The sequence below is a fragment of the Oratosquilla oratoria genome, chromosome 23 (assembly GCF_046742065.1).
Source record: "Oratosquilla oratoria isolate Oo_2021 chromosome 23, ASM4674206v1, whole genome shotgun sequence".
In the NCBI taxonomy this organism is placed as follows: Eukaryota; Metazoa; Arthropoda; class Malacostraca; order Stomatopoda; family Squillidae; genus Oratosquilla; species Oratosquilla oratoria.
Genome location: NC_134799.1, coordinates 48,756,727 through 48,784,309, shown reverse-complemented (window position 1 = coordinate 48,784,309; position 27,583 = coordinate 48,756,727). Strand labels below are relative to the sequence as shown.

The 27,583-nt window shown below is 41.3% G+C and overlaps 2 protein-coding genes across 2 annotated transcripts in view; both read left to right on the top strand.

The window, feature by feature from the left end:
• U2af38 (U2 small nuclear riboprotein auxiliary factor 38) overlaps positions 1 to 27,583 on the top strand; it is a 100,705-nt gene that overhangs the window by 26,325 nt on the left and 46,797 nt on the right. The window lies entirely within an intron of this gene.
• On the top strand, positions 3,794 to 25,460 carry LOC143038113 (uncharacterized). Its single transcript, XM_076207106.1, has 2 exons — positions 3,794 to 4,957; positions 25,019 to 25,460. The coding sequence occupies exons 1-2, from the start codon at positions 3,829 to 3,831 to the stop codon at positions 25,318 to 25,320; spliced, it is 1,431 nt and encodes a 476-aa protein (XP_076063221.1). The 5' UTR covers positions 3,794 to 3,828; the 3' UTR covers positions 25,321 to 25,460.

The following is a 27,583-nucleotide window of genomic DNA, read 5'->3' as shown; positions in this document are numbered from 1 at the left end:
GGAGTAATCATCACCAAAGACATGTCACCAGTTAAACATATAAATAAAATAGTTGGAGAAACATACAATTTGTTGAGATCAGTAAAGGTGGCCTTTAAATACCTGGATAAGGAAATGATCAAGAAAATATTACAAACACTGACAAGGCCAAAACTGGAATATGCAGCACTGATATGGTCACCCAGTACAAAAAAGAATATAAGAAAATTAAAAAGAATACAAAGATGGTCCCAACACTTTCAAACCTGACATATAAACAAAGACCGGCCAAACTGGATTTGCCAACCCTGGAACAAAAAGAGAACAAGGGGGCCTACTAACCATCTACAGAATTATGAAAGGAAAAGAATGCCTTGATGGAGAGAACTTATTTAAATGGGACAAAGGAAAACAAGAGGACATGCAATGAAACTCAAAAAGGGTAACTACAAAAGAGACCTGAAAAAGAACAGTGTCCCACACAGAGTGATAGATATATGGAACAAATTGGATGAAAAAATAGTGTTTGCAAACAATACAAGAATTTTAGAACAAACTTGATCTTGTGAGATACAAAAAACAGGTCACCACGAGCATAGCTCTCCTTCCCATATAATACAACTAGGTAAATACAATCTCCTCTTAGCATCCATTCCCAAATGTCTATTTCTCATTACACTTTTTAATCCCCCAAGTTGCTTGCTTCTTTCAATCAACAATCTGCCTCCAACTCCACTCCTCCCTTTCCCGCCACTTGTGACCCCAAGTATCTAAAGCTATCCACTTCCTCCAGCCTCTCCCCATTGATACTCACTTCCAATTTGCTGCCACCCTCTCCCCTCGTACAACTCATCACCTTACATTTACCTTCAACTTTCTCCTCTCACACACCTTCCAAAACTGTCATATACTTAATCCGCCCCCTCTTATCCTGTCACTATTGAAGGGTTATCAGCAAACAACAACTGGCTTACCTCCCACTTTTCTCTTAAGATAAATATCTTGAGATGGTTTGGAAATCAACCCCCCTCACCTCCATCAGAAGGCTGCCACTTGGTCTCCAGACTGGATCCAAGATCTTATCAAGGTTAACTATTTTTTACACCTTTTCACACATGAAGAGCTGACAATCAGTGATTCTTCCCCCTTCCTACTACTTTTAGTGGGTAACATAGAAAGCATATCACAATAATTCAATAGGAGCAGGACAGTTGCCCTTGTAACCTAAATGCACCCTAAATTGTTGTATCATTATTCTATGTACTGTATTTAAGAAAACATATTTTCTCAATATTTAATTCTTAATTTGTTTTAGAGTATATTGTTACTAATGACATTTTGTTATTCCTATGTTATTTTTACATATATGACCATAATTTTGGTCATTCTCCTCTGTACTGATTCCAGTGAATTAATATCCATTCCGTTGGATAGAAACTAAAACTGCATCTCATAATGAAGGATGGGTAACTATTGCCAGATCCAAGTTCAATAATTACTTTGGCACTTTTGCTTGTAACCATCCAAGCAATAAATTCTAATGCCCTGTTAGATCTATTCTTGGCACTATTGTGTAAACCTACATTTAACAAACTACACTTGGAGAAATTGAAGTCCTTTTGCCATTTTTCCAACAAAGTTTTATAAAGTTAAAGAATGACAAACTAATTTGCTTCCTTTAATCAGTGTTACCATTGTATATTCAATAAATCAAAGAATGGCTAATTCAGTCCAACAATATGTGAGCTGCATTCACAAGTGCATTTTACATTGTTTCATCTGTTTTTAGAAGTTTTTATGAATAAAAATACCATAAATTGACTAAATGTCAATTAACTGATGAACTAGATTTATACACAGAAGCTGAAAAGCAAATTAACATTCAAAGAACAACAGACTAATTTACATCATTTATTCTATAATACCAGTGGTTTCAATAAATCAAAGAATGGCTATTTCAGTCAAACAAGGGAGCTGCATTTATTACTGAGTGCAATTTTTATTGTTTCATCAGTTTATAGATGTTCAATCTAAATAATAGTCTTAAATATACAATGATTTATAAATGAAAATGCCATAAATGGACTAATATCATTTAACAAATAAACCAGATTTAGACACCATCTATATATCAAGGGCTTTTCCCCCCTTATATAATAGGTAGCCAAATCAAAAGGCATGTACCCACTCCTAACTGTTTCTCTCCCACCAGTTCCACTCCTATCCACCATCTCATCCTTGGTCATCCCTTCAAGTTCACCCCATCCACCTCTGCCTTCCACACTTCTTTTACTAATCTTTCTTCACTCATTCTTTCCTTGTATCCAAACCACCCAATACTCTTTCATTAGCCCTATCTGCCATCTCCTTTTCTACCCCCGCTCTCCTTCTCACTTCCCCATTTCTCACTCTATCCAACCATGTAACCCCTACCATACTTCTCAGACATTTCAAACCAAACACATTTAAATTTTGCCTCTCTTCAATTGCAAGTCTTTGCCCCATACAGTGTTTACATTCAATTTTCTCATATCCCATACCTTCCCAAAATCCAATACTTACTGCCTTAATCCCCATCTCTGACCCTGTCACTAGTGCAGTTTTGTCAGCAAACAGGAACTGGCTCACCTCGCACATCTTTCCATTTTCTTTAACCTCCTTCCTCCAGGGCACATCACACGTCTGGCAGCATTAACTGCCCAACGTGCGATGTCTCGTCATAATAATCGCATTATAAAAAATAAAGTCAGTGCTAAATTGTCCGTTCTCTTTCACCCGTGTATTTTGATAACCATAGAAAACTGATGAAGCCAGTTTAGAGAGAATGAAAATTACGTAGGTACAACTACAATAAATATAATCAAGATGGCGACTTCGGCATCAGTGAGTACCTACTTGCTCCTCATGCCGCCTATGTAGGCGGCACCGTATGGAAGTGGTTAAGGATGTTGGTACACACTTATTGAAATAATTAAACTAGACTTTTATTCATTTACTTTTTTTTTTTTCCTGTGGTACACAGCGTAAAGATCTGTGTTATCTGTGCCCATTTTTATGGAAATCCATTGAAAAAATTAAGAATACAAAAATAAATAAATAAGTAAAAAATTTATGTCTTATTTTTCTCATATCTTTGTAATTAATAAGCTATGATCAATTATACCCCGTCTGGGGTATTGGCTGCTTGTTATTGTGGCAAAGTAGCATGCAGTTGATACTTTAGGGTCTATATGGGGTGCCCCTACGGACCAGAGCCACACATCATTTTGTCTATGATAGAGGAAAACTCTTCATAGAGAAATGATGACACTTTTATACTACGACTGTCCCTCCGTTATGCTGTCCCCCAACCCCTTGCTGTTGTCCTGTACCATTTCTCTGAGTATTCATTTTCTGCTGTGGGGGAATTCCCTGTGGTGGGGGGAAAGAATACTGCCACCAAGTATTTCCATTTGGATCTTAAGAGGCGAGAAGAAAGGGACGGGGAGTGGGACTAGGCATCCTTCTTGTAGCCCCACAGGGGACATTCCTAAACGAAAAAGTAAAGGCATAAAAGGGTCTGGGAGTTTTTCGACCAGCACCCTAAGGTTTGGGTCTTTTAATGTGCGTGGATGTGGTACAAATGAGAGTAAAAGGGAAGAGATAGGTAGTATGTTTGTGAGAAGAAAGATGGATGTGTTGGCTTTGAGTGAAACTAAGTTGAAAGGGAAGGGTGAGTGTAAGTTTGGGAGTGTAAGTGGGAGGTTATCAAGAGTGAAGAGAGGGCGAGGGAGGGAAGGGGTGGCTATTCTAGTAAGTGAAGAGATAGGTAAACGTGTAGTGGAGTGGAAGGAGGTTTCCTCAAGGATAATGTGGATGAAGGTGAAACTGGGAAAGGAGATATGGGTCTTTGTAAGTGCATATGGGCCTGGCAGTGAGAGGAGTATAGAAGAAAGGGAGGCCTTTTGGATAGATTTAAATGAGAGCATAGAGGATTTAGGGAGAAATGTCAACGTAATAGTACTGGGAGACCTTAATGCTAGGGTAGGAAATGGTCCAATTGATGGAGTGGTTGGGAAATGTGGAGTTCCAGGAAAGAATCGTAGTGGAGAGTTGATGGTGGAAATGTGTCCAGAAAGAGAGTTGATGATAGCAAATACAGTGTTTCGGAAGAAAGTCCAGCATAAGTACACATGGGAGAGGGTGGTGGATGGAAGGGTGGTAGATAGAGCGTTGATGGATTATGTAATGGTAAATAGGACTATGATAGGAAGAGTTAAGGATGTACATGTGCTAAGGGGAGAGGGTGGGGGAATATCAGACCATTTTTTGGTGGAAGGTAAGTTGAGAGTGGAGGATAGATGGAGAAAGAGGAAAGGGACAAAAGGTAGGGAGGTGCTTAGAGTGAACTCTTTAAAGGAAAAGGTGAAGGAGTACAAGAAGAAGCTGAAGGAGGAGTGGGAGGGTGTGAAGGATAGAGTAGAGCTAGGTGTGGAGGAGGAATGGGGATGGTTCAAGGAGGGAGTTACAAAGTGTGCAAGGATGGTGTGTGGAACAAGAAGGACAGGAGGAAATAGAAGGAAGGGTAGTGAATGGTGGGATGAGGAAACAAAGAAGGTTGTAGAAGAGAAGAAGCCAGCTTTCACAGATTGGTTACAAAATAGGACGAGGGAGTCATATGAGAGGTACAAAGAAAAGAAAAGAGAAATAAAGCAAAAGGTAAAGGAGGGAAAGAGGAGAGCAGATGTGAAGTGGGGTAAGAGTATGACAGAAAATTTTGAAAGTAATAAAAAGATGTTTTGGAAAGAAATTAAGAGAGGAAGAGGAGGCGAATCAAGTAGAGAAAAAAAGGTAAAAGGTGCAGATGGAGAGATGATTATGGAAGAGAAGGCAGTAAGGGGAAGGTGGGCTGAATATTTTAGGGAGTTGCTAAATGTGAAGGAGGATAGGGAGGGAAAGATAGTTGCAGTGGGAAATGCTAAGAAAATTACCATGATGAGTGAGGAAAATGGAGGAGAAATAAGGAAAGATGAAGTGAAGGCAGTTGTTAAGATGATGAAAGCAGGTAAGGCACCTGGTCTGGATGGATGCCATGCAGAATGTCTAAAAAAAGGAGGTGCAGTGATGGTGGACTGGCTGGTGAGGTTATTTAATGTTTGCTGGAGAGAGGGTAGAGTGCCGAAGGACTGGAGGAGTGCCTGTATAGTTCCACTTTACAAGGGAAAAGGTGACAAGTGTGAATGTAGTAGTTTCAGAGGGATTAGCTTGTTAAGTGTAGTTGGGAAGGCTTATGGGAGGATCTTGATTGAGAGGATTAGGAGAGGAACAGAGGGAGTAGTTGGTGAGGAACAGTGTGGATTTAGGACGGGTAGAGGTTGTGTAGATCAGATCTTTGTGGTAAGACAAATATGTGAGAAAGCTATAGGAAAGGGGAAGGATGTTTTTTTTTTACTTTTATGGATCTGGAAAAGGCTTATGATAGGGTAGACAGAAAGGCACTGTGGGAGGTTATGCAGATATATGGGATAAGAGGAAAGCTTCTAAGAGCTGTCAAGAGTTTTTATGAGAGTAGTAAAGCTTGTGTCAGGATTAGAAATGGAGAGAGTGAGTGGTTCGAGGTAAAGGTGGGACTTCGTCAAGGATGCGTTATGTCGCCCTGGCTGTTCAACTTTCCATGGATGGGGTAGTGCGAGAGGTAAATGCAAGGGTAGTGGGTCAGGGATTGGAGATGGTTAAAGAAAATGGAGAAAAGTGTGAGGTGAGCCAGCTGTTGTTTGCTGACGACACTGCGCTTGTGGCAGGATCGGAGGAGGGACTGAGGAAATTGGTGACAGAGTTTGGGAGAGTATGTGATAGAAGAAAGCTAAAGATAAATGTGGGTAAAAGTAAGGTGATGAGATGTACAAGGGGTGAAAGTGGCAGTAGACTGGAAGTGAGCATTAAGGGAGAGCAACTGGAGGAAGTGGATAGTTTTAGATACTTGGGTGCAAATGTGGCAGGAAAAGGTGGAGTAAAGGTGGAGGTAGAATGTAGATTGAGAGAAGCGAGTAAGTGCCTTGGTGGATTGAAGAGTGTAATGAGGAATAGACATTTGGGAATGGATGCTAAGAAGAGACTGTATGAAGGAGTGATTGTGCCAACAGCACTGTATGGGGCAGAAACATGGAACATAAGAGAGGAAGAGAGAAGGAGTTTGAATGTATTCACTTGGTCTTTGGATCACGTGTTGGACTCGTGATCGATAGCTATTTCCCTCCTGGAAGAGAGCTCAGAGCTCGTAAGTCCGATCTATGGGTAATGCTATGACCTTGCACACACACACACCCCCAACTCCCCGCCCACAAGAGTTGGAGTAACACCCCTCAGCGCTGCGATACTAATATTATTTCAGCCCCGGGCGAGAGTCGAACCCGGACCTCCGTAGTGGCAGGCCAGAGCTCTAACCACAGCGCCATGAGAGGTGAGATGAGGTGTCTGAGAAGTATGATGGGGGTTACTAGGCTAGATAGAGTGAGAAATGAGGAGGTGAGGAGAAGAACAGGGGTGGAAAGGGAGCTGGGAGATAGGGTTGATGAAAGAGTATTAGGATGGTTTGGACACATGGAAAGAATGAGTGAAGAAAGACTAGTAAAAGAGGTATGGAAGGCAGATGTGGAGGGAGTGAACATGAGGGGACATCCTAGGATGAGGTGGATGGATGGGGTGAAGGGGGCTTTGGGGAAGAGGGGAATGTCTGTTGAGGAAGGACGGGAGAGGACAGAAGACAGGGGTGAATGGAGAATGGTTGTATATGGATGATGTTGTGATGCATGAGGTGGAATGTGTGAGCAAAATTTGACGCAGCCTGAAGGGAATTCTCCCCGTCTTCTCCTATTATACATGGGGGGACGGAGAGGGGGGTCGCCGATTTAATGAAGCAGCCTTGCTGTGGATGTGCTGTGTATGGCGACACTGCTTCTGACCCAGGGCAGTGGACAAGGTGCAGGGATGACCCGTCATCCAGGAGGTGCTAAGATAAGAGGGAGGGTGGAGGGGTGTGGAGTGTATTCAGGGATGGAATGGGTGGGAATGATTTTATGCCTTTTCCTTTTTGGCTACCTCCCTTGTAAGGGGGAATAAGCCTTGGTATATGTATGTATGTATGATCAATTATTTTTTTATAGGAAACTAGAAGCTAAAGATTAGCTTGTTAACTTATTACTCTATTTGTAAAAGTTACATCATACTGGATTTTTCTTTTGTGAATACCCTTAGAGACATAATTCTACAAGACAATTTAGAAAAGCGATAAGTGTTGTCTAAAAAAAAATAATTTATACAGAGAAAGAAGTTTCTGAGTAATAAACATAAATGTGACAAAAATATTGTTAATGAGGGGTTGAGCTGCATAGATAAAACAAATTAAATTAAAGATAAAGAAGATGAATTAAAGATAAAATTTAATTAAAGATAAAGAAGGCGAGTTATTAACAAATGCATGTAAGGTTGACCAGAGATGGAAGGAGTATTTTCCTGAACTCCTAAACCCATCAGATGATACTGAACTTTTGGAATTCTTGGAAGAAAACCTAGAAGTTGCTTTGAGTAGAGGAGAAATGGGGGATGGTATAACATGTGTTGAGATTAGGGATGCAATAAAGAAAATGAAAATTGGAAAGAGTCCTGGCTGTGATGGGATACCTGCTGAACTGCTGAAAGTTAATAAAGATATAATGGACTGGCTTTACCAAATTTTCAAAGTAGCATGGCACGATGTCCCAGTGCCCGATGACTGGTGTAAAGCAGTTATCTGTAAGACATTTAAAAAGGTGATCAAAATGAATGCAAAAGTTATAGAGGTATTACCTTATTAACACATATCGGAAAAATATACAAAAGAATTTTAGAGGAAAGACTAAGAGACAAGAAAGAGGAAAAGCTGGAGGAAGGCCAGTATGGATTTAGACTATGGAGAAGAATGACAGAACTGATTTTCACACTGAGGATGATCATGGAGAAGAGATGGGAATGGGCTAAAGATATTTACACTGTTTTTTATTGATCTAGAAAAGGCCTTTGATCGAGTGCCAAGAAACAATTTGTGGGACATATTAGCAGATCCTGATTATGGGGTGGAACCCAAACTTGCTAGAGCAATCAAGTGTGTACAGAAATTGTAAAAGTGGAGTAAGGACGCAGCAAGGAGAAGATAACAGGTTTAGTGTTTCTACTGGGGTTCAACATGATGGAGTAATCTCACCACTGCTTTTTATCCTGTACATGGATAAAATCATGAAGAATCTTAAAAATGATGCAGATGAAATCATAACCTTAGCATATGCCAGTGATATTGCACTCATAGCAAATAACCCTATTGCACTCCAAAGAACAGTGGACAATTGAAATGAGAAATTAAAATCCATAGGCATGAAAATAAACAAGACTAACCTCTTCCATATGGTGACGCCTACGTAGGTGTCATAAGGAGCAAGTGGGTACGCGAGGATGCTGATGTCGGCGTCTTGATTATATTTATTGTAGTCGTACCTGCGTAACCCCCATATTCTGTAAACTGGCTTCATCATATTTTCTATGGTTATCAAAATTCACAGGTGAAAGAGAACAAGCAATAGAGCAGTGACTTTATTTCTTATAATGCGAGTATTATGACGCAACATCGCACGTGCGATGTGGCCCGTATTGAAATCATGGTGGTTTCAAGAGAAAGATACGATATGGAAATAGAAACTAAAATTGAAGGGGTCCCATTAAATTTAGTAGAAAATTTCAAGTATTTAGGAGTAAACGTCAACAAAAAATGTGACCTGGGAACAGAAATAAACAACAGAATTGGCAACTACACTAAAACTCTAAGACTTTTGTACCCACTGCTAAAGGAAAAAAGTATAGCAACCAGGGTTAAAGTCTGGATTTACAAAACGATACTAAGGCCTTTGTTTACTTATGGATCAAGAATATGGACGTTGACAACTAAGCCAAAGAGTAAGATGGAAGCGGCAGAAATGCGAGTCCTATGCCTCATTAAGGGAATAACAAAAAGAGACTGGAGGAGAAATGTTGATGTCCAGGAGAAGCTTGGTGTGGAACTATTATTAACCCCTTCCGTAAGGTGCCGCACACGTAGGCGTCATGAGGAGCAAGTGGATTCGCGACGCTGCCATATCGGCGTCTTGATTATATTTATTGTAGTCACCCCTGTGTTTTTAGATTCTCCCTTATCTGCTCTTAATCCCATTCTCTGTGGTTTTCAAAATTCACGGGTGAAAGAGAGAACGATCGACATAAGCCGTGACTATATTTTATGATGCGAGTATTATTACGACACGTTGTACGGCTGGCATTGGCTGCTGTCCGCGAGATTTAAGTCCCGTAGTGAAGTGGTTAACCTCTTCACTCCGGGGCACATCGCACGTCTGGCAGCATTAGCTGCCCGACGTGCGATGTTGCGTCATAATAATCACATTATAAAAAATAAAGTCAGTGCTCAATCGTTCGTTCTCTTTCACCCGTGTATTTTGATAACCATAGAAAATTGATGAAGCCAGTTTAGAGAGAATGAAAATTACGTAGGTACGACTACAATAGATTTAATCAAGATGGCGACGTCAGCATCATCGAGTACCCACTTGCTCCTCATGCCGCCTATGTAGGCATCACCGTATGGAAGTGGTTAACTTCTGTGGAGAGAAGTCAATTGAGATGGTATGGACACGTGATGAGGATGGACATAGAAAGGTACCCTCTAAGGTATTACCTCTGGGCACCGAGAGGGACAAGGCCAAGAGGGAGACCCAGGAAAAGATGGAAGGATGGAATCAGGGAAGCAATAGAAACGAGAGGAGAGACAATGGAGACGATAGAAGATGAAGAGAGGTACAGAGATCGAACCCAATGGAGAAACTTTGCGAGGCATCACAACTGACAGGGCAACTGCCCTACCTGGAGTATGGTGAGAAGGTGAGAAGATGAAACAAAAATTTTCACCCTTTGTATGAAAAAACTATTAGCAATATAGGAGAAAAATACATAGATACTGATAAATTAGATATCATAAATGAAGTGCAGTGTTTTGCAAGTGATATTTTTCACTTACATTACTATCCCCCCAATATTATTGGCTTTTACCAGGGCATTACAGAAACAGTGATTCATGTTGGAATTTTGTTTCACCAGGGATGAGCCACTTCTCATCATTCAACACAGTCCCTAGTTACATAATGATCCACAAAAAAAAAAAAAAAAAAAAATAGAGAAAAATGGCAACAATTGACCAGTACACAGTACTTGTTACTTTGGGTTTCTTGCCTTAATATCTCACTGTCAATATATGTTGACAAACATATGATATACCCTTCTAAAATTTCATATAGATAAGAAAAATACCTAATGTAAATGTCAAAGAAAAAGCTAGTCTTATGCCATATCCCTTTAACCTCTTCACTCTGGGGCACATCGCACGTCTGGCAGCATTAGCTGCCCATTGTGCGATGTTGCGTCATAATAATCGCATTATAAAAAATAAAGTCTGCTCAATCGTTCGTTCTCTTTCACATGTGAATTTTAATAACCATAGAAAATATGATGAAGCCAGTTTAGAGAGAATGGAGGTTATGTAGATACGACTACAATAAATATAATCAAGACGCCGACGTTGGCATCATCACGTACCCACTTGCTCCTCATGACGCCTACGTAGGCATCACCGTATGGAAGTGGTTAAATAGGGACATTATCCACTTGAGATGTATTTTTTTTAGAAATTAATTAGGAATAGTAAATGATGCTGTATGACACTTTGTTCAATATGTTGTGCATACTTCAAAATGATTTTCCACAAGTTTTTGTAAAACTGTCAGAAAATTAGACGGGGGAATGGGGGTGAGGTAGTGTGTGTGAGCAAAAATTTTGACGCAGCCCGAAGGGATTTCTCCCCGTCCTCTCCTTTATATGGGGGGACGGAGAGGGGGGGTCGCCGATTTAATGAAGTGGCCTTGCTGTGGATGTGCTGTGTCCTGTGACACTGCTTCTGACCCAGGGCAGTGGACAGGGTGCAGGGATGACCCATCATCTAGGAGGTGCTAAGATGGGTGGAGGGGTGTGGAGTGTTTTCGGGGATGAAATGGGTGGGAATGATTTTGTGCCTTGTCCTTTTTGGCTACCCCCCTGGTAAGGGGGAAAAAGCCTTGGTATATATATGTAACATCCTTAACTATCTCCAGTCCCCTGCATATCACCTTCTCCTTCACCTCCTACACCACCCCATCAATGTACACATTGAACAGCCATGGTGACATGACACATCCTTGATCCACCTTTACCTCAGACTACTTGCTCTCTCCATTTCAAATTCAAACACAGGCTCTACTTTAACTAATTTGCCCATAACAGCTTTCCCCCAATCCCATATATATCCAATGCCTCCCACAGTGCCTTCCTTTCTACTCTGTCATAAGCCCAAAAATGTCCTTACTGTGGTATAGTGTTGTGGCATAGTGTATTGTAGCATGGTGTACTGTACAGCACAGAGCTCATAACACAGCTCAGTGTAGTGCAACATGGTGATGCCCTAACTAGCAGCGATATGTCTTGAACAAGGGCCCTTTTCATACGTATTGTGCGAAAGGGTCACACAGGGCTATGCATACCAGGCATGACCACTGTGCCACATAGACATGAATGACTGCTTAAACAGGAAGAATAGGATGGAAAGTAGGTAGGAATACAGACATTCAGAAGCATGCCCAGAGTTCAGAGCTGCTAGGCAGTTTCAAACATACCTAGATGGAACGTCTGCAGCGTCTTCATCCTGTAGAGTGAAAGACGCACCCCTTCAGCACCCACATCGATTAATGTGTAAATTGCCCTACGTGCATTTCACTGTCACCTCCCCTTTGCAATAGGGCTTGCAACATGGCACAGTGAGTAGGATGCCCTTGCGACAGTGACACAAAATTGACAATACATTAATTGGTGGTGTGCACATGAACAAGTGACAGTAATGTGACGATACATGATTCAGTGGCGTGTACATGAATGAAGTGTTGACAGAAATGTCAATGGTGCTAGGTGATATTGTGCATACTGAACTGAGTCCTGTGCTCTGCAACAGTGTGATGCTAGACAGTGGACACCATGTTATGTGGAGTTAGTGACACACTTTCGAAGGCACAGCGGTGCTGACAAAGGGGCCTTTCACCCCACATGCCAGGATACCAAGCCTCTTGGCAGAGCACTACCCGCCGCAACTGTGACTTATATACGGAGTGAAGCTGAGATCATGCGGCCCACCTGCCGACCCATGCAGGCCATGTCCACCCAGCCAGGGAAACATGAAACAAAGACACATTTCTTCAGATTCAGAGGTGAGTGATGTCAATTTACCTACCCCAACTACCTTCACACCAAATGTGACGTCTTCGCAGGATGGTGGCGGTAACATCAGACAGCATGTAGCAGTGATGCAAGAGGAACAGAGAGAGGACTGCAAGAAAATCAACAAAATAGCGGAGACCCTGCAATACAATACCCCCCTCCATTGAGCCTGTCATCGACCTCCCTGTCCCCTCCCCCACCTTCCACCCCTGTCCTGCCTGTCACTGGAGTGCTACCCACTCCTCTGCTGCCGGGCAACCTCTCTGTTCCACATCCACCACCACTGCAGGGAGATGCACACTTCTGGTCATTCCAATTGTGGTGCCATGGCTGGGTCGACTATACTGTCATGGCCATTGTTAAAAGGGTACCACATAACATACAGCTCATACAACTCCGGTCATGCTTGTCTCTCAACATTCAAGGGATACTATGGAACTCCCTGGACATTCCTCTTGACACCTCGCTTTTGGCTGACAAGGTGCTTGACCAACTGCAAGTTCACTTCCGGAATGCATAAGTTAAGGCCCTCTGCCACCATGACCTGCTCCGAGGCAGACAGGCACAAGGTGAGTCTTTTGATGACTTCTATGGCTGCATAAGGGCTAAAACTGAGAAAGTAGACCTGTGTGCCTGAAACCCCACCACTTGCACAGAGGCCCAGCTGAAAATGGTGATACTCATAGGTGTCAGGGATGAGGAACTCATATGCCTCAGCTCCTTTGGTGCAAATATGTCACTGCAGGAGGTAGTGACCAGCTGCTGCTTACACAAGGCATCGAGGGTAACCGCCTCGGTCATCCAGGATGACCCGAGCTTATGCGCCGTCTCAGTATATAAAAAGGCCCAACGCCAAGCACATAACCCCCACCTCAGCAGCCCCCTGCGACACACTGACCCCTGTCAATCCTGCAGCCATTGGCACGACCCCGGGAAATGCCGAGCAGCTAACAGCACCTGCCACAGTTGTGGGAACAAAGGACACAGTTTTCACACCCCTAAGTGCCATGCCAGGGACATCCGTTGCCACCCCTACAAGAAAAATAGTCACTGGGAGAAGTATTGCAAGTTGACAAAGGATCGAAACAAAGACCACCACGAGTCATCCAAACCCAAGATCTACTGCCCCTCCCACCGGGAAAGCTGGTATCTACCACCATGTGCATGACAGCCCTTATAGCTCTCTGCCACCTGTCAGCATCCTCAAGTCTGCTTATGTTACCTGACACAGGTGTGGATGTCACAGTGATAGACACTCAACACCTAGACATCTTGGAGATACCCACGGCCAGCTTGCAGCTGGCACTCTCTGCGCTGACATTCGTGGCCGACGGATCTCAAATGCCCCCTGCATTGGGATGTAGCATCACCCCCTCCGCGAGGTTCTTTACAACAGTGGATGCCCTTTACAGCTGCTACCAGATAGATCTTGCCAAGGAGGACCAGCACCTCACCACATTCATCAGCCTTTATGGGTGGTATAAGCACTGCTGGGGACCGATGGGCTTTGCAGCCACTGGCGACACCTACTGCCTCCATGGGGATGTAGCTCTGCAAGGCATTGCCAATAGCATGTAAGTAGTGGATGACATCTTCCTGTTTGACGACCTCCCCTCCCACTTCTGGAGGATCCACCATATGCTCACTAGCTGTCACAACCATGGCATTACCTTTTACAAGGAGAAATTCATGGTTGCCACCCCCATCGTCACCTGAACAAGGCTTTTGCCGACATCAAGCAAGCTCTGTCATCACTGCCCATACTGGCACCTTTCGACCCTGCCCTGTCAATAGTACTGCAGACGCCGGATGCATCACGCCTCTACAGCATTGGGTCTGCCCTACTCCAAGACCACAGTGAGGGGCACTTGCATCTCGTTCAGTGTGGCTAGTGGTTCCTGACAGACACCGAAACCCACAACTCCTCCATCAAACAGGAGATGCTGTCACCTGGTCCACATCCAAATGCAAACTATATCTGGTTTGCCCCACTTCATATTGATGACGGACCATTGTCCACTCATCCCCATCCTCAACTCCTACACCTTGGATGTCATCAAGAACCTCCACCTCCAGCAGCTTAAAGAGAGACTCTCCCTTTGTCTTCATGGCAAAGTGGTGCACCGGAAAGCAGCTCTGCATTCCAGATGCCCTCTCCCAAACCCCAGTCTCCCGCCCCATGCTGGAGGACAAGACCGACTGTGACAAGGATGCTGCACATATTAGGAGTGTTGTCACTTGCAATGCCTGCACTCGCGGAGACCATTCGTCACCCACCGCCAACACTGACAGGATCCTAGAGGAACTCTGGGCTGTGGTGCGGATAGACCCCACCTACAGCCACCAGTTTACCTGCATACCCCCGTGTTCCCGTCCAACCGCATCGCCCAACCCAGCTCTGTCTTCCTGTATTGGAAGCTCCAGGGTGCCCTCTCCTCTGACGGGGAACTGGTGCTGTATGGCCAGTGTATTGTCGTCCCAGTTGCCCTACAGAAGTACACACTGGCCCATCCCCATGATAGCCACCATGGTGTGGAGGCCACCATGGTGTGGAGGCCACCAAGCGACGGGCTAAACAAACCATCATCTGGCCCAGCATCAACTCTGCATCAAGAGCACAGTGGAGGCCTGCGAGCCCTGCCAAGTGCTGCACCCTAGCTAACAGCAGGAGCCCCTCTTGTGCGATGACCCAGCCCTTTGAATCTGTGTCTGCTGACTCCTTTCATGTCACAGCAAAGTCACTCCTGGTTATAGCAGACAGGCTCTCAGGCTAGCCGTCATCGTGCCCTACGGCCAGGACATGATATCTACCAGAGTCATCTGGAAGTTCTGCTGCTACTACTGAGAGGTAGACATCCCCCTCCCCCTTCGCACTGACAGTGCCCCCCCCCCTTTTACTGGTGCAGAATTCAACCGTTTCACAGAACACTGGAGTGTCCACCAAATGGTAACCTAACCGAACTATCCCCAGTCTAGTGGGGACACTGAAGCCACAGTCAAAGAACCTAAGCACCTAATCCTCAAGACAGCACCCACCAGCAACATCGACTGTGAGGAATTAGCACCCCATTCCCTGTTGGCCACTGCCCCACCCAGATCCTGTACAATCACTCTTTCCTCATTTGCGTCCTGGCCCACCTGGACTCCTTTTTGGGGAAATGTCAAGATCACTTGGAGGAGTGCAATCGCTGCACTGCCACTCAAACTGACCAGGTGCAATGCTGGTACAACAAGCATGCCCAGCCACGAGCGAAGACTCTGGTGGCGCAATTGGCTCCACCTCCGCCCGGTGGCCCCATGCCCTCCCAACACTGCCACCCACATCACAACCCCTGTTGCATCCCATCCCTTGGTGGAGGACCCATTGTCTTCGTGCGCGGATCCCCCCATGGCCCCCCGTCACTCTTCCCAGCTCACGGATAGACATACTCCTTGCAGTGGTTCTCTAAGCACGGTTGGAGGCGTGGGAGGTGTAGCATAATGTACTGTAGTGTGGTGTGCTGTACAGCACAGAACACATAGCACAGCTTGGTGTAGCACGACACGGTGATGCACTAACCAGGGCTCTTTCATATGGCCAAAAAGGGCCCTTTGCATACATATAGCTATGAAGAGGGGTCACACAGGGCCACATACCAGGCATGACCATGGTGCCACATAGAAATGAATGACTACTTAAACAGTTACCTAATAGGAATAAGATGGGACATAGGTAGGAGTGCAGACATCTGGACACATGCTGATGTCGCATGCACATAACCACATCCAGAGTGTGGAGCTGTTAGGTAGAGTTGCGAACATACCTAGATGGAAAGTCGACAGCATCTTCACCCTGTGGAGCATAGTACACGCCCCTTTGGGGCCCACGTCAACAAATACCTGTTAGCCTTCCTATGTGCATCACATGCCCTCCTGTATGCACAACCCATTGATAAACACATAAATAAATCACCCTACATGCATTTCATTGTAACCCTCCTTTGTAACAGGGCTTGCAACATAGCTTTGAACACTTACATTTTGCCAAAGCTTTTTCACATATCTGCCTTACCATAAGATCTGGTCTATGCAACCCCTACCTTTCTTTAAACCCACACTGTTCCTCCCCAATTACTCCCTCTATTCCTCTCCTTTTCCTCTTATTAGGAGGGCATTTTTTCTGGCTAATTGTTGTAAATTACATTTTGGGGTGCAATTGTCCTAGGGTTGTACAAGGGGCACTTGTCTTAGACCCCAATAGAACATAGTCCAAAGTTTCTACCCAGATAGATGTGATTGAAGAGTAGCTCCTGTAAAATACCAATCCTGTTACTTTTTGACTTTTATATACATGTATATATATATATATATATTTTTTTAAGATGGACATACTACAGTGAAGTTGCCAGCTTGTTTGATACACATAATACATTTTATTTCAATATGGTTTTATTTCTTAGAATTTTTTTTTTTTTTTTTTTTTTTTTTTTTTTTACTTTTTTTTCTGTTGTATCACAATTTTTTTCCCAAATTCATCAATATGCCAAAACAAGAAAACAAGATTCTTATTCTTGTAAGACAAAATACATGATAGACCACAGTTGTACAAGTGAAGGATGATATTGCAATGTCTTCATTCCATGTGACCCATTTCTTACTGCCCCTTCCTTCCATAGGTGATCAACACTGAATCTGGTTTTTATCTTTTTATCTAGCCATGTATGCTCACTCTACCACACTCAGAGTCGCAGGTTGTTAGGGCATTCGAGCCATACTGACTGGGTAAACGAACAAATGGTCGGTAAAGGGCTCACCATGGGTTAGTATCCCCTCTTGTTCCTGTTTTCTTAACACTTAGGCTGGTTATGGACTGTTAACCTAATAAGTCTAACAACACTTCTGCTAATACTGGTGCTAACATAACTACTTATAGAAATTGAACTACATATGGCATTACTGTTGATTTGGTGTATCATAGGTATATGGAGATTAGGTAAGTATTTTTTTTTTTTTTTTTTTTTTTTTTTTTTTTTTTTTCTCTCTCTCTCTCTAAGTAATTGTTGTAAGTCCAGCTCCATGGCCAGCCCTAGATATGGAAAAATTCTCATGAAGGATTAGATTTCATCCATGAACATGTATATTCTCTACAAATAATCTTAAGGATGTCGGTAGGCGCATATATCAAAATAATTAAGCTAGAATGATAATTTTTTCTGTAATTGGTAGAGCATAAAAATGATCTGTGCAAAATTTTATGAAAATCCATTGAAAAAATATATATAATAATTTTTATGTCTTCTATTTTTCTTTATATCTTAGTAACTAATAGAGGCTGCTCTTTTTTTTTTTTTTTTTTTTTTTTATATATATAGAAACTAGAAGCTTTGTCAAAAATTGTCTAGTTAACTTATTACTCTATATCAAAAAGTTACACCATACTGGAGTTTTCTTTGTGAATACCCAAATTTTATAAAAGGTTTGTGTAATTATATTCTTAAAAGCTATAATTTTAACAATATTTAGAGAAAAGGATATGTATTCCATAAACAAAAAATCCTTTTCCTCCACGCCGCAAACACCTCCGTCGTCGTCGTCGTCGTCGCGTGACCAAGAAGAAGAGGATTTACAACGAAAAAGGAAACCTGGTTTGTATTGTAGGGGTGGGGAGTGATCGTGAGTGTCCGAAATGATATCTCTGCAGTGCTAGTCAATTGTATTAACATGGAATTAGCAAAAATGAATGAAAACAACGACTCGAAAGCCAGTCACGAACCAGAGCCATCTGGTGTCAGTCGATCGAACCACGATGTAAACAAACCTTGTACTAACACGTGTGATGAGAAAGATTTTCCAGGATTTAGTAAGTATAAAAGCAGGAACTTCAGTCGATTATTAGAGATAGAGAGAGATATGAGCAAAAACAGGATTCGGTGGGAGAATGAAATTATGGACTTGAGAAAAGATATCATAGGATTAATAGACTGCTTAGCACAGGCAAATCACGAAAAACTGACCTAAGAAAAACCAACTTGGATCTTACAAACGAGATTAAAGAAATGAAAAGGGATATAAATGAGTTGAAGAATGATAACGAAAAGAAGAAAACTAATGATGATAACAACAGCAAAAATTTAAAGATAGAGGTGAACAATAAATTACAAGAATTGACACAAAAGATCAAAGAGAACCGAGGTGAGGAAAGTATTCAGAAAATTAAGTGGAAGAAAAACATAGAAAACAAGGAAATTGCTTTTAAAGAAATAGTCAAGCAGCAAATGCAGGATGATGCAAAAGACACAATTATCCAAGTGATTAACAAAAAAGCTAACTGGGTCAGGGATACAGTAGATAGGAAAAAAATGTATTGTGGTATATGGACTAAAAGAAAAACAGGGATTGGCAAGGTACATGAGAGAAAAAGAGACAGCAGTAGAAATCCTAAATGAAATTCAGGGGGGAGAAAGAGATGCAGGCATAGACCTGGAAGAGACATATAGAATTGGTCGCTATTCTAAGGATAGAAATCGACCTCTAAAGATAAAATTAAGGGCACAGATGGTAGTAGAAGACATATTTGAAAAAGTAGGCAACTTGACAAAGAGTGAAAAGTACAATAAGATATGGATAAAAAGATAAATGAATACTTAGGAATTAGAAATAGAAAAGTCACTAAGAGAAGAAGCAAAGGAAAAAAACTTGATGAGAACGGAGACAGAATGCAAAGAATTCCATTGGAGAGGAATCGGCATGAGATTGAGACAATGGCGCATCAAAACGAAAAACCCAAGGACAGAAAAAATAATGGAGAAGGAAGAAAATTAAAAGTGGCCCATACTAACATTGACGGATTAATTTCAGGTCTGAACGAACTCAATGATTATCTGTTAGAAGAAAAACCAGACATAATGGGAATTGTAGAGACTAAACTAAGAGGTGAAATACCATCCATCGTTATTGGACAAGGCCTATACAATTACTGGATAAAAAACAGGGACAAGGAACAGGGAGGGGGAATCATGTTTTTGGCCAAGAAAGACCTAAACGTGACAAAAATTGCAGAGGGCAAAGGTAATGTTGAACTGATCATGATAAAAGTCGAAAGTTTGTGGTGACATATGTGCCCCCAAAAACGAATGCTTGGAAAGAGAACGAACACACAAAAATGCTAGAAGATACAAGAAAATCACTAAATGAGATACTAATGGGTAAGGGTAATCTGGTAATTATGGGGAACTTCAATTGTAAAGAAATTTGTTGGGACAACATAACAGTGCGAGGAGGAGATGACTTGTGGGGCAACGTACTGCTAGACATGACCATGGAGTACACAATGACCCAATGGGTCAGTGAAAACACAAGGTACAGAAACAATGAAGAGCCATCGAAACTAGATTTAATATTTACAACAGAACCTGAAATAGTGGACAAAGTCCAGTACAAGACACCAATTGGAAAGAGTGACCATGTACTCATCGAAACTGTACTAAAGGAAGAAATAGACATGGAGAGGAATGAAAAGCATAGGAAAGGAAGATTGATGTACAACAAAATAGACTTTGCAAAACTAAAGACATTCTTCCGGAATGCAAACTGGGAAAAATTCTATATGGAAGAGACAACAGTGGAAGAGAAATGGAATATATTGATGGATAATTACAATGAAGGGGTAAACAGGCATGTACCAAGACAAAAGCGATAGAGTACATTAAATGTTGGTTCAACAAAAGATGCAGTGAGGCAAAAGACAGAAGGGACAAAGCTTGGAAAAGGTGGAGAAAAGACAAAAAACAAAGCAAATGGCATATTTGTATAAACTATAGAAATGAGTATGTTAATGTGAGAAGAGAGGAAAAAAGGAACCATGAGAAGGATATTCTAGATAAATGCAAAGATCAACCCAAGCTATTCTATCGGTATGTGAATGGTAAACTTAAAACCAAACAGGAAATGGTGAAACTATGCCAAGGAAATATAGAATACGCAGAAGAATTAGAGATGGCCGAAGTCACCAGAGAGAAAATACAAAATTGGGAAGTAGATAATAACAAGCAATCTCCCCACATGAGTGAGTTCACAACATCACAAAAAGAAATATCAGAACATCTATCAAAACTGGACGTCAGAAAATCACATGGCCTGGATGGTATTGCAAACTGGATTCTAAAGGAATGCAAAGAAGAACTAACAGACAAAATATACATCATAATAAATAGCTCACTCAAAGAAGGAAAGATACCTAATGACTGGAAAAATGCTAACATTGTACCAATATATAAAGGAGGAAACAAGGAAGAACCCACCAACGATAGGCTAGTATCACTAACAAGGACTATAGCTAAAATTTGTGAGAAAATCATCAAGAATAGATGGGTAAAATCTGGAAGATAACATATTAAACCCAAGACAATTCAGGTTCAGACAAGGAAGATCATGCACCACAAACTTAATATGCTTCTACTCAAGGCTAATAGACATAGTGCAAGAAAGAAATGGATGGGCTGATTGTGCATTCCTAGACTTGCAAAAAGCCTTTGACAAAGTACCACACAGAAAATTACTAAAAAAACTGGAACACATAGGAGGAATACAAGGGAACCTACTGAAATGGATGGAGGACTTCCTGACTGGTAGAAAGATGAGAGTAGTGCTCAGAGAAAAATATTCAGATTGGAAAGAGGTGATCAGTGGAGTACCGCAAGGATCTGTACTGGCACCAATAATGTTTGCTATCTATATGAATGACATGGACAAAGACGTGAACTGTTACATGAGCTTCTTTGCTGACGACGCCAAACTGTTAAGGAAAGTAGAAACTGATAAGGACTGTGAAGCACTGCAAGAAGACCTGAATAGGGTATGGAACTGGAGTCAGAAATGGGAAGTGGACTTTAATACTAAGAAGTGTAGCATAATGGAGTTTGGAAAAAGCAAAAACAGAATATCAGGAAAATATACAATTGGAACCAAGGAAGTAAAGAAAGTAGGATCCGAAAAAGATTTGGGAGTAATTATCACAAACGATTTGTCCTATGATAAACAGATTAACAAAATTGTCGGGGAGACTTACAACTTGCTAAGATCAATAAAAGTGGCATTTGCATACTTGGACGAAGACATGATAAAAAAAATATTGGTTACATTGATAAGGCCTAGACTAGAGTATGAGGCAACATTGTGGTCCCCCAGCACCAAAAAGAATATAAAGAAAAAGAAAGAATCCAAAGAGCAGCTACAAAAATGGCACCTGCACTTGCAAACCTATCATATGAGGAGAGATTGGCTAAACTGGAGTTACCGACACTGGAGCAAAGAAGAGAGAGAGGTGACCTATTGACCATCTACAGAATCATGAAAGGCACAGAGATACTTGATAGAGAGGACTTATTTAACTGGGACAAGAGAAACACAAGAGGACATGGAAAGAAAATAAAAAATCATAGCTATAGAAGAGAATTGAAGAAAAACAGTTTTCCACATAGAGTTTTGGACACTTGGAACAAACTGGATAATGAAATAGTATGCGCAAAAACCATTCATGAGTTTAAAAGCAAACTAGACACTGCGAGATACAATGGCGGGACACCACGAGCATAGCTCCCCTTCCCGCAAAATACAACTAGGTAAATACAACTAGGTAAATGTATATAAAGAAAGAAGTTTCTGAGTTGTGAGCATAAATGTAACAAAAAGACTGTTACCAAAATATTGAGCTGCAAATATAAAACCAAATTTTCACCGTCTGTATGAATTTTTTTTTAGCAATATAGATAAAAAATGCATAGATACTTATAAATTAGACATCATAGATGAAGTGCAGTGTTTTGTAAGTGGTATTTTTCACATTTACATTATCCCAAATTTTTTATTGCCATTTATCGTGGCATTACCCCTGGGGCATTACAGAAACAGTGATTCATGTTGGAGTTTTGTTTCACCAGGGATGAGCCACTTCCAACATTCAACACAGTCCCTAGTTATATAATGATCCATACCAAAAAGGAAAAAAAAGGGGTGGCAACGTCAACACTTGAACAATATACAATGAATTGTTTCTCTGTGTTTCTTGCCTTCATATCTCGCTGTCACTATATGTTGACCGATATATGATATACCCTTCTGAAGTTTTATATAGATAAAAAAAATATTAAATGTAAATAGCAAATAGAAAGCCAGTCTTATGCCATGTCCCTTTAAATAGGGACATTGCCTGCTCGAGATACTTTTTAAAAAGAATTAATTATAGATAGTAGATGATGCTGTAGGACACTTTTACTTAACCATTATATTGTGCATATTTAAAATGATTTTTCCACAAGTTTTTGCAAGCTTGTCAAAAAATTATATTTTTAGTTTGCCGACGTCCTTAAGCTCAGCCCAATTTATTAAATCAAAATTAATTATACAGCATAAGTTTCTTGTGTATGTAAAGAAAAACATGTTCATATTTCTGTGTAGAATGAGTAAAAGTAATTTTTTGACACCAATAAAGTTTACATAGTTGAGTATGTGAAGTAGATTTTCATAATTGCAATATAGAATATGAAACACTAATCATTTTGGACATTAAGACAATTTTTTTGAGAGGATAATTTTATTGTATTTCTTGCTGTAGCCAATGATGGATACCAGCTAGTGGTGATCCTGCAAGATGGAGAACAGAGACTAGTCTCCCTGCTGCCCATTTTCAGAACCTTTGAACTCCCTCAATTCCATCTGGGGTTGCCACGTGGTCTCCAGATTGGGCCCAAAAGCTTACTCCCTCTCAAGTTTAAATGTGTTTCCTGTACCTTTGTGACTTTAATCTGATGACTACTGCTCCCCTCTTACTACTTACAGTCTCCAGACTGGACGCAGGAATTCTCATAACTTTAACTGTATTTCCTTTACCTTTTCACATTAGGAGAGCTGACAGCTGGTGACTACTTCCCTCTTATTACTATAAACCAGTGGTATAGAAACAGTTGCACACTATGGACACCCAGTACTAAAAAGAATATAAAGAAATTAGAAAGAATACAGAAAGCATCAACAAAGTTGGCACCAGCTCTTTCCAAGTTAACATACAAAGACTATCCAAATTGGAATTACCAACAATGGAGCAGAGAAGAGAAAAAGGAGATTTACTGACTATAGAATCATGATAGGAATGAAAATCTTGATAGGAATGATTTACTAAAATGGGACAATGGAAAAACAAGAGGACATAAAAAGAAACTCGAAAAGGATAACTATATAAGAGATCTGAAAAAAATAGCTTCCCACACAGAGTGTGGGATACCTGGAATAATTTAGATAAAGAAATAGTGTGTGCAAACACTATTCAAGATTTTAAGAAAAAACTTGATGCTGAAAGATGCAAAGACGGGTCACTACAAGCATAGCTCCCTTCTCGCATAATACAACTAGGTAAATACAGTGCAGACAACAGTCCAGAGTTTTTTCTCAGGGACTATTGCAAGACATTGTGTCCATGGACTTCCAATCACTAATAATGATTGTTGCATTGAGTTTTACTGAGTGGAAATATGGACCCCCACAATGGTTTGCAACAGTCCTCATTCTGTTCCATAGAACCTTCTAGGAAGAAGTATTGAACTTTTGTCTGTGTTATACTAGTGTGGAATTATTTTTATGTCACTGGTTTAAAGTAGTAGTATGAGGGGAGCAGTCATCAGATGTCAGTTGTCTTCATATGAAAAGGTAGAGGAAATGTAAAGCTGAGAGAGATTCCGGATCCTGTCTGGAGACAGTGTCATCCCCTCAAGGGCAGCACCTGCAGATGGAGGTGAAGGTGTTGACAGGTTTTGAAGACAGGCAGCAGGGTGATGAGCTTCAGACATCCCACAAGCAGGTATCCACATTGGTTCTTCCTTTCAGTGAAATTTGAGGCAATTATTATCATTATTGTTATTATCATTATTATTGTTATTATTATTATTATCATCATCATCTAACTGTGGGCTCAAAAAGAATGAATTTTTTTCTTGTAATATTAGTGAAAGAAGAATTTTTGTACATAGTTTCTACTTCAAGAAAATATTTACTGATCAGTAATTTTTAGAGTGCAAGGTTAGGAGTTATAGCCTACATGTTTGGTACATCATCTTTAGTCTGCAGAATGAATCAGAATTAATTTTTTGTACTCATATCAGTATTTGCTTTTACACAGATACATAACTAATCTCTCCTGGGGGGAAACAAAGAAGTTATTGATCTGGAACTTTGTTATAATAAGTGGAGGCTGTAAGTAGGGCTCCCAATGTGTAGAGGGTGTGAGGAAAAAAGAGGGGGTAGAAGGAGGATTCAAGTGGAAGTGGAAATGCAAATACAGGTATGAAAAGATTGAAAGGTAAACAGTAGCAGACTGGTGTGATCAGCTGATCTCACTAGGAAGTAAATTTCAGGTTTTAATGTAACAGTATCATAAGAAGAAGCATAAATGTAAATAACCACACACATCAGAAATGATGATGATTGAATTGATTGGAATGCATGTGGATGACATGGAGTGGGTAATGAAATATTTAAAGACATGAAAGAATAGAATCAAGTTGAGAAGAAAAGGTAAAAGGTGCAGATGGAGAGATGATAATGGAAGAGAAGGCAGTAAGGGGAAGATGGGCAGAATATTTTAGGGAGTTGCTAAATGTGAAGGAGGATAGGGAAGGAAAGATAGCTGCAGTGGGAAATGCTAAGAAAATGACCATGATGAGTGAGGAAAATGGAGGAGAAATAAGGAAGGATGAAGTGAAGGCAGTTGTTAAGATGATGAAAGCGGGTAAGACACCTGGTCTGGATGGATGCCATGCAGAATGTCTAAAAAAAGGAGGTACAGTGTTGGTGGACTGGCTGGTGAGGTTATTTAATGTTTGCTGGAGAGAGGGTAGAGTGCAGGAGGACTGGAGGAGTGCCTGTATAGTTCCATTTTACAAGGGAAAAGGGGACAAGTGTGAATGTAGTAGTTTCAGAGGGATTACCTTGTTAAGTGTAGTTGTTGCTGTCGTTCCCTAGACTGTCTGTCTGAGCAGTCCCGTCTCCCCAAGGAATGCCACAGCCGAAACTGGGTTTTCCCACAAATCCTTTATAGAGTGTATGTTGTGTTGTTTGCATGCATGATTGTGTATAATGCAGTCTTCCATTATGTGTTGTATGGTATGAGGTGAAGTGTTACATCCTGGGCAGCTGTTCACAATGCGGTCATCCAGCCTCTTCTGATAGCTTAGAAGTGCTGGGTGGTGGCATGCAGCAGTGTGTTGTCTTTCAGTGTGTTAATGGAGCAGTGAGTGATATGATTATGAATATGTTTCTGGAGGCTGGTATTTGGTGGTTGTGGAGGAAGAGAAGAGAGTATCTGTGTATGATACAGGTCTTTGGGTGTTGTTTTAATGTTTCTTGGTGTGTGTGGGTGTTCTGCTATGTAGTGTAGCGGGTGTGATGTGTTTGTGGTGGCTGCGGCAAGTGCTTGTGTGCCTCTCATGTCGAGGTGGTCCTTGACTTTGAGGACTTTTGTTTCATGGTGTAAATGGTCTGTAGGTGTTGTATTTGTGCAGCCTGTAATTGTTTTTAGGGCTTTGTTTTGTATGATTTAAAGGGTGTTGTGGTGTGTCTCACTGAGATTAGGAGCCCATGCAGGACTCGCAAAATTCATCACTGAGCGTATGCATTGTTTGTATATTGTTGTATTAGTTTCTTTGTTTTGTCCAAATGTTGTTCCAGCAATTGACTTAAGTGCATTAAGTCTAGGTGTGCATTTGTTTTTTATGTTTGTGATGTGTTGTTTGAAAGACATGGATGTATCGTATGTTACACCAAGAATTTTCAGTGTGTTTGTGTGTGGTATTAGAGTGTTGTCAATGTAGAGATGAGGTATGTATTTGTGTTCTTTTGTCCAGTTGGTGAGAAGTGTTGCTGTAGATTTGGTTGGAGCTATTTTGAGTCTGTGATGAACCATGTGTTGAGTGTATCAAGGTATGGCTGGATTATTTCTGCAGCTTTGTCTGTGTTACGATGTGTGCATGTGATTGTTATGTCGTCAGCGTAGGAAGAGATTTGTATTTCTGAGGTGTCTGGTGTGGGTAAGTCATGCATGTATAGATTAAAGAGCGTGGGGGATAGAACAGAGCCCTGTGGTACTCCATTCTTAATGTTTCTGATGTGCGATGATTGGCCATTATATGACACATAAGCATTCCTAGTGAGAGTGAGAAGTGAGATGGCTTGTCTGTGCAAAATGATTTATGAGTGTGTTTGCTTGTTGTCTGTTTGAGGGTATTGTCTGTTGTTGTGATTATTGCTGCATGAGAGCATGTTGTGTTACTGTTGGATAGTGTAATGCTGTTGAGTGTTTTGTAAAATTTGCTGGTGTTTGTTTTGTGATCAAATGTATTGATAAAGTTTTGCCAATTTTGTGTTTTTTGTTCATGTATTTTATTGGCAATCACAGTGTTTAGTGTTTGTATTTGGTCTGCTATATTTTGAGGGATAGGTGTGGGGGTATTGTGTTTAAGCGTGTCTCGTTGTCTGATGAGGCCTTGGATTTCTGGTGTGAAGTTGGGGTTGTGTGATTTTCTGTTGCCTCTAGGGATGTATCTCTTGTCTGCGTTTTGTATGATTGTATTAAAAGTGTGCACAGCATTGTTTATGTTTGTGATTGGTGTACTGTTAAGTGTTTCAAAATGTTGTTCTGTCTCTTCAGTAAAAGCTTCCTAGTTAGCTCTCTTGTAATTGGTGTATGTGTGTCTGTGGCCAACTGAGGTGCATCTTGTTTTGGTGGTGATGATGATTGGAATGTGGTCAGAACCATGGGTTCCGACCACTCTCCATGATGTTGTTGGGGTTAGGCAGGGGGAGCAAAAGGTGATATCAGGAGAGGAGGGAGTGTAGAGGGCTTGGTGTGGGATATGTGTATGATTATGTGTGTTGTTCATGATAGTCAATGAGTCAAACTGAGTCTGTATATCAAGCCCTCTGTGTCAGGGTTGTCGACATACCAGGCAGACGACTTGGTGTTGAAGTCACCACCCATGATCAGGTTGGGGATTGAGGCTAGTTGGCTAAATTGAGGCCTGAAGGTGTTTGGAACTGTGGGGGATGATTGGGGGGGGGGGATGTACATGTTAACTATTGTCAGTGTTGATTTGTTGCCTGTGCGGATTCGAATGGATTGGATTTCTGTAGTGTTATCTGTGGTAGGGAGGAGAATTTTGGTTGTGGCACTTGTGTCCACAAAACAGATGGAGTGGTGGATCAGGGTGATGAGTCCACTGCCATTGCC

Excerpts from the sequence above, each read along its gene's own strand:
- LOC143038113 (XM_076207106.1), top strand. The coding sequence starts at position 3,829 with ATGTGGATGAAGGTGAAACTGGGAAAGGAGATATGGGTCTTTGTAAGT. Across the intron at positions 4,958-25,018 it reads TAAGAAAATTACCATGATGA|TGAGTGAGGAAAATGGAGGA; the intron begins GTGAGGAAAATG and ends AAATGACCATGA.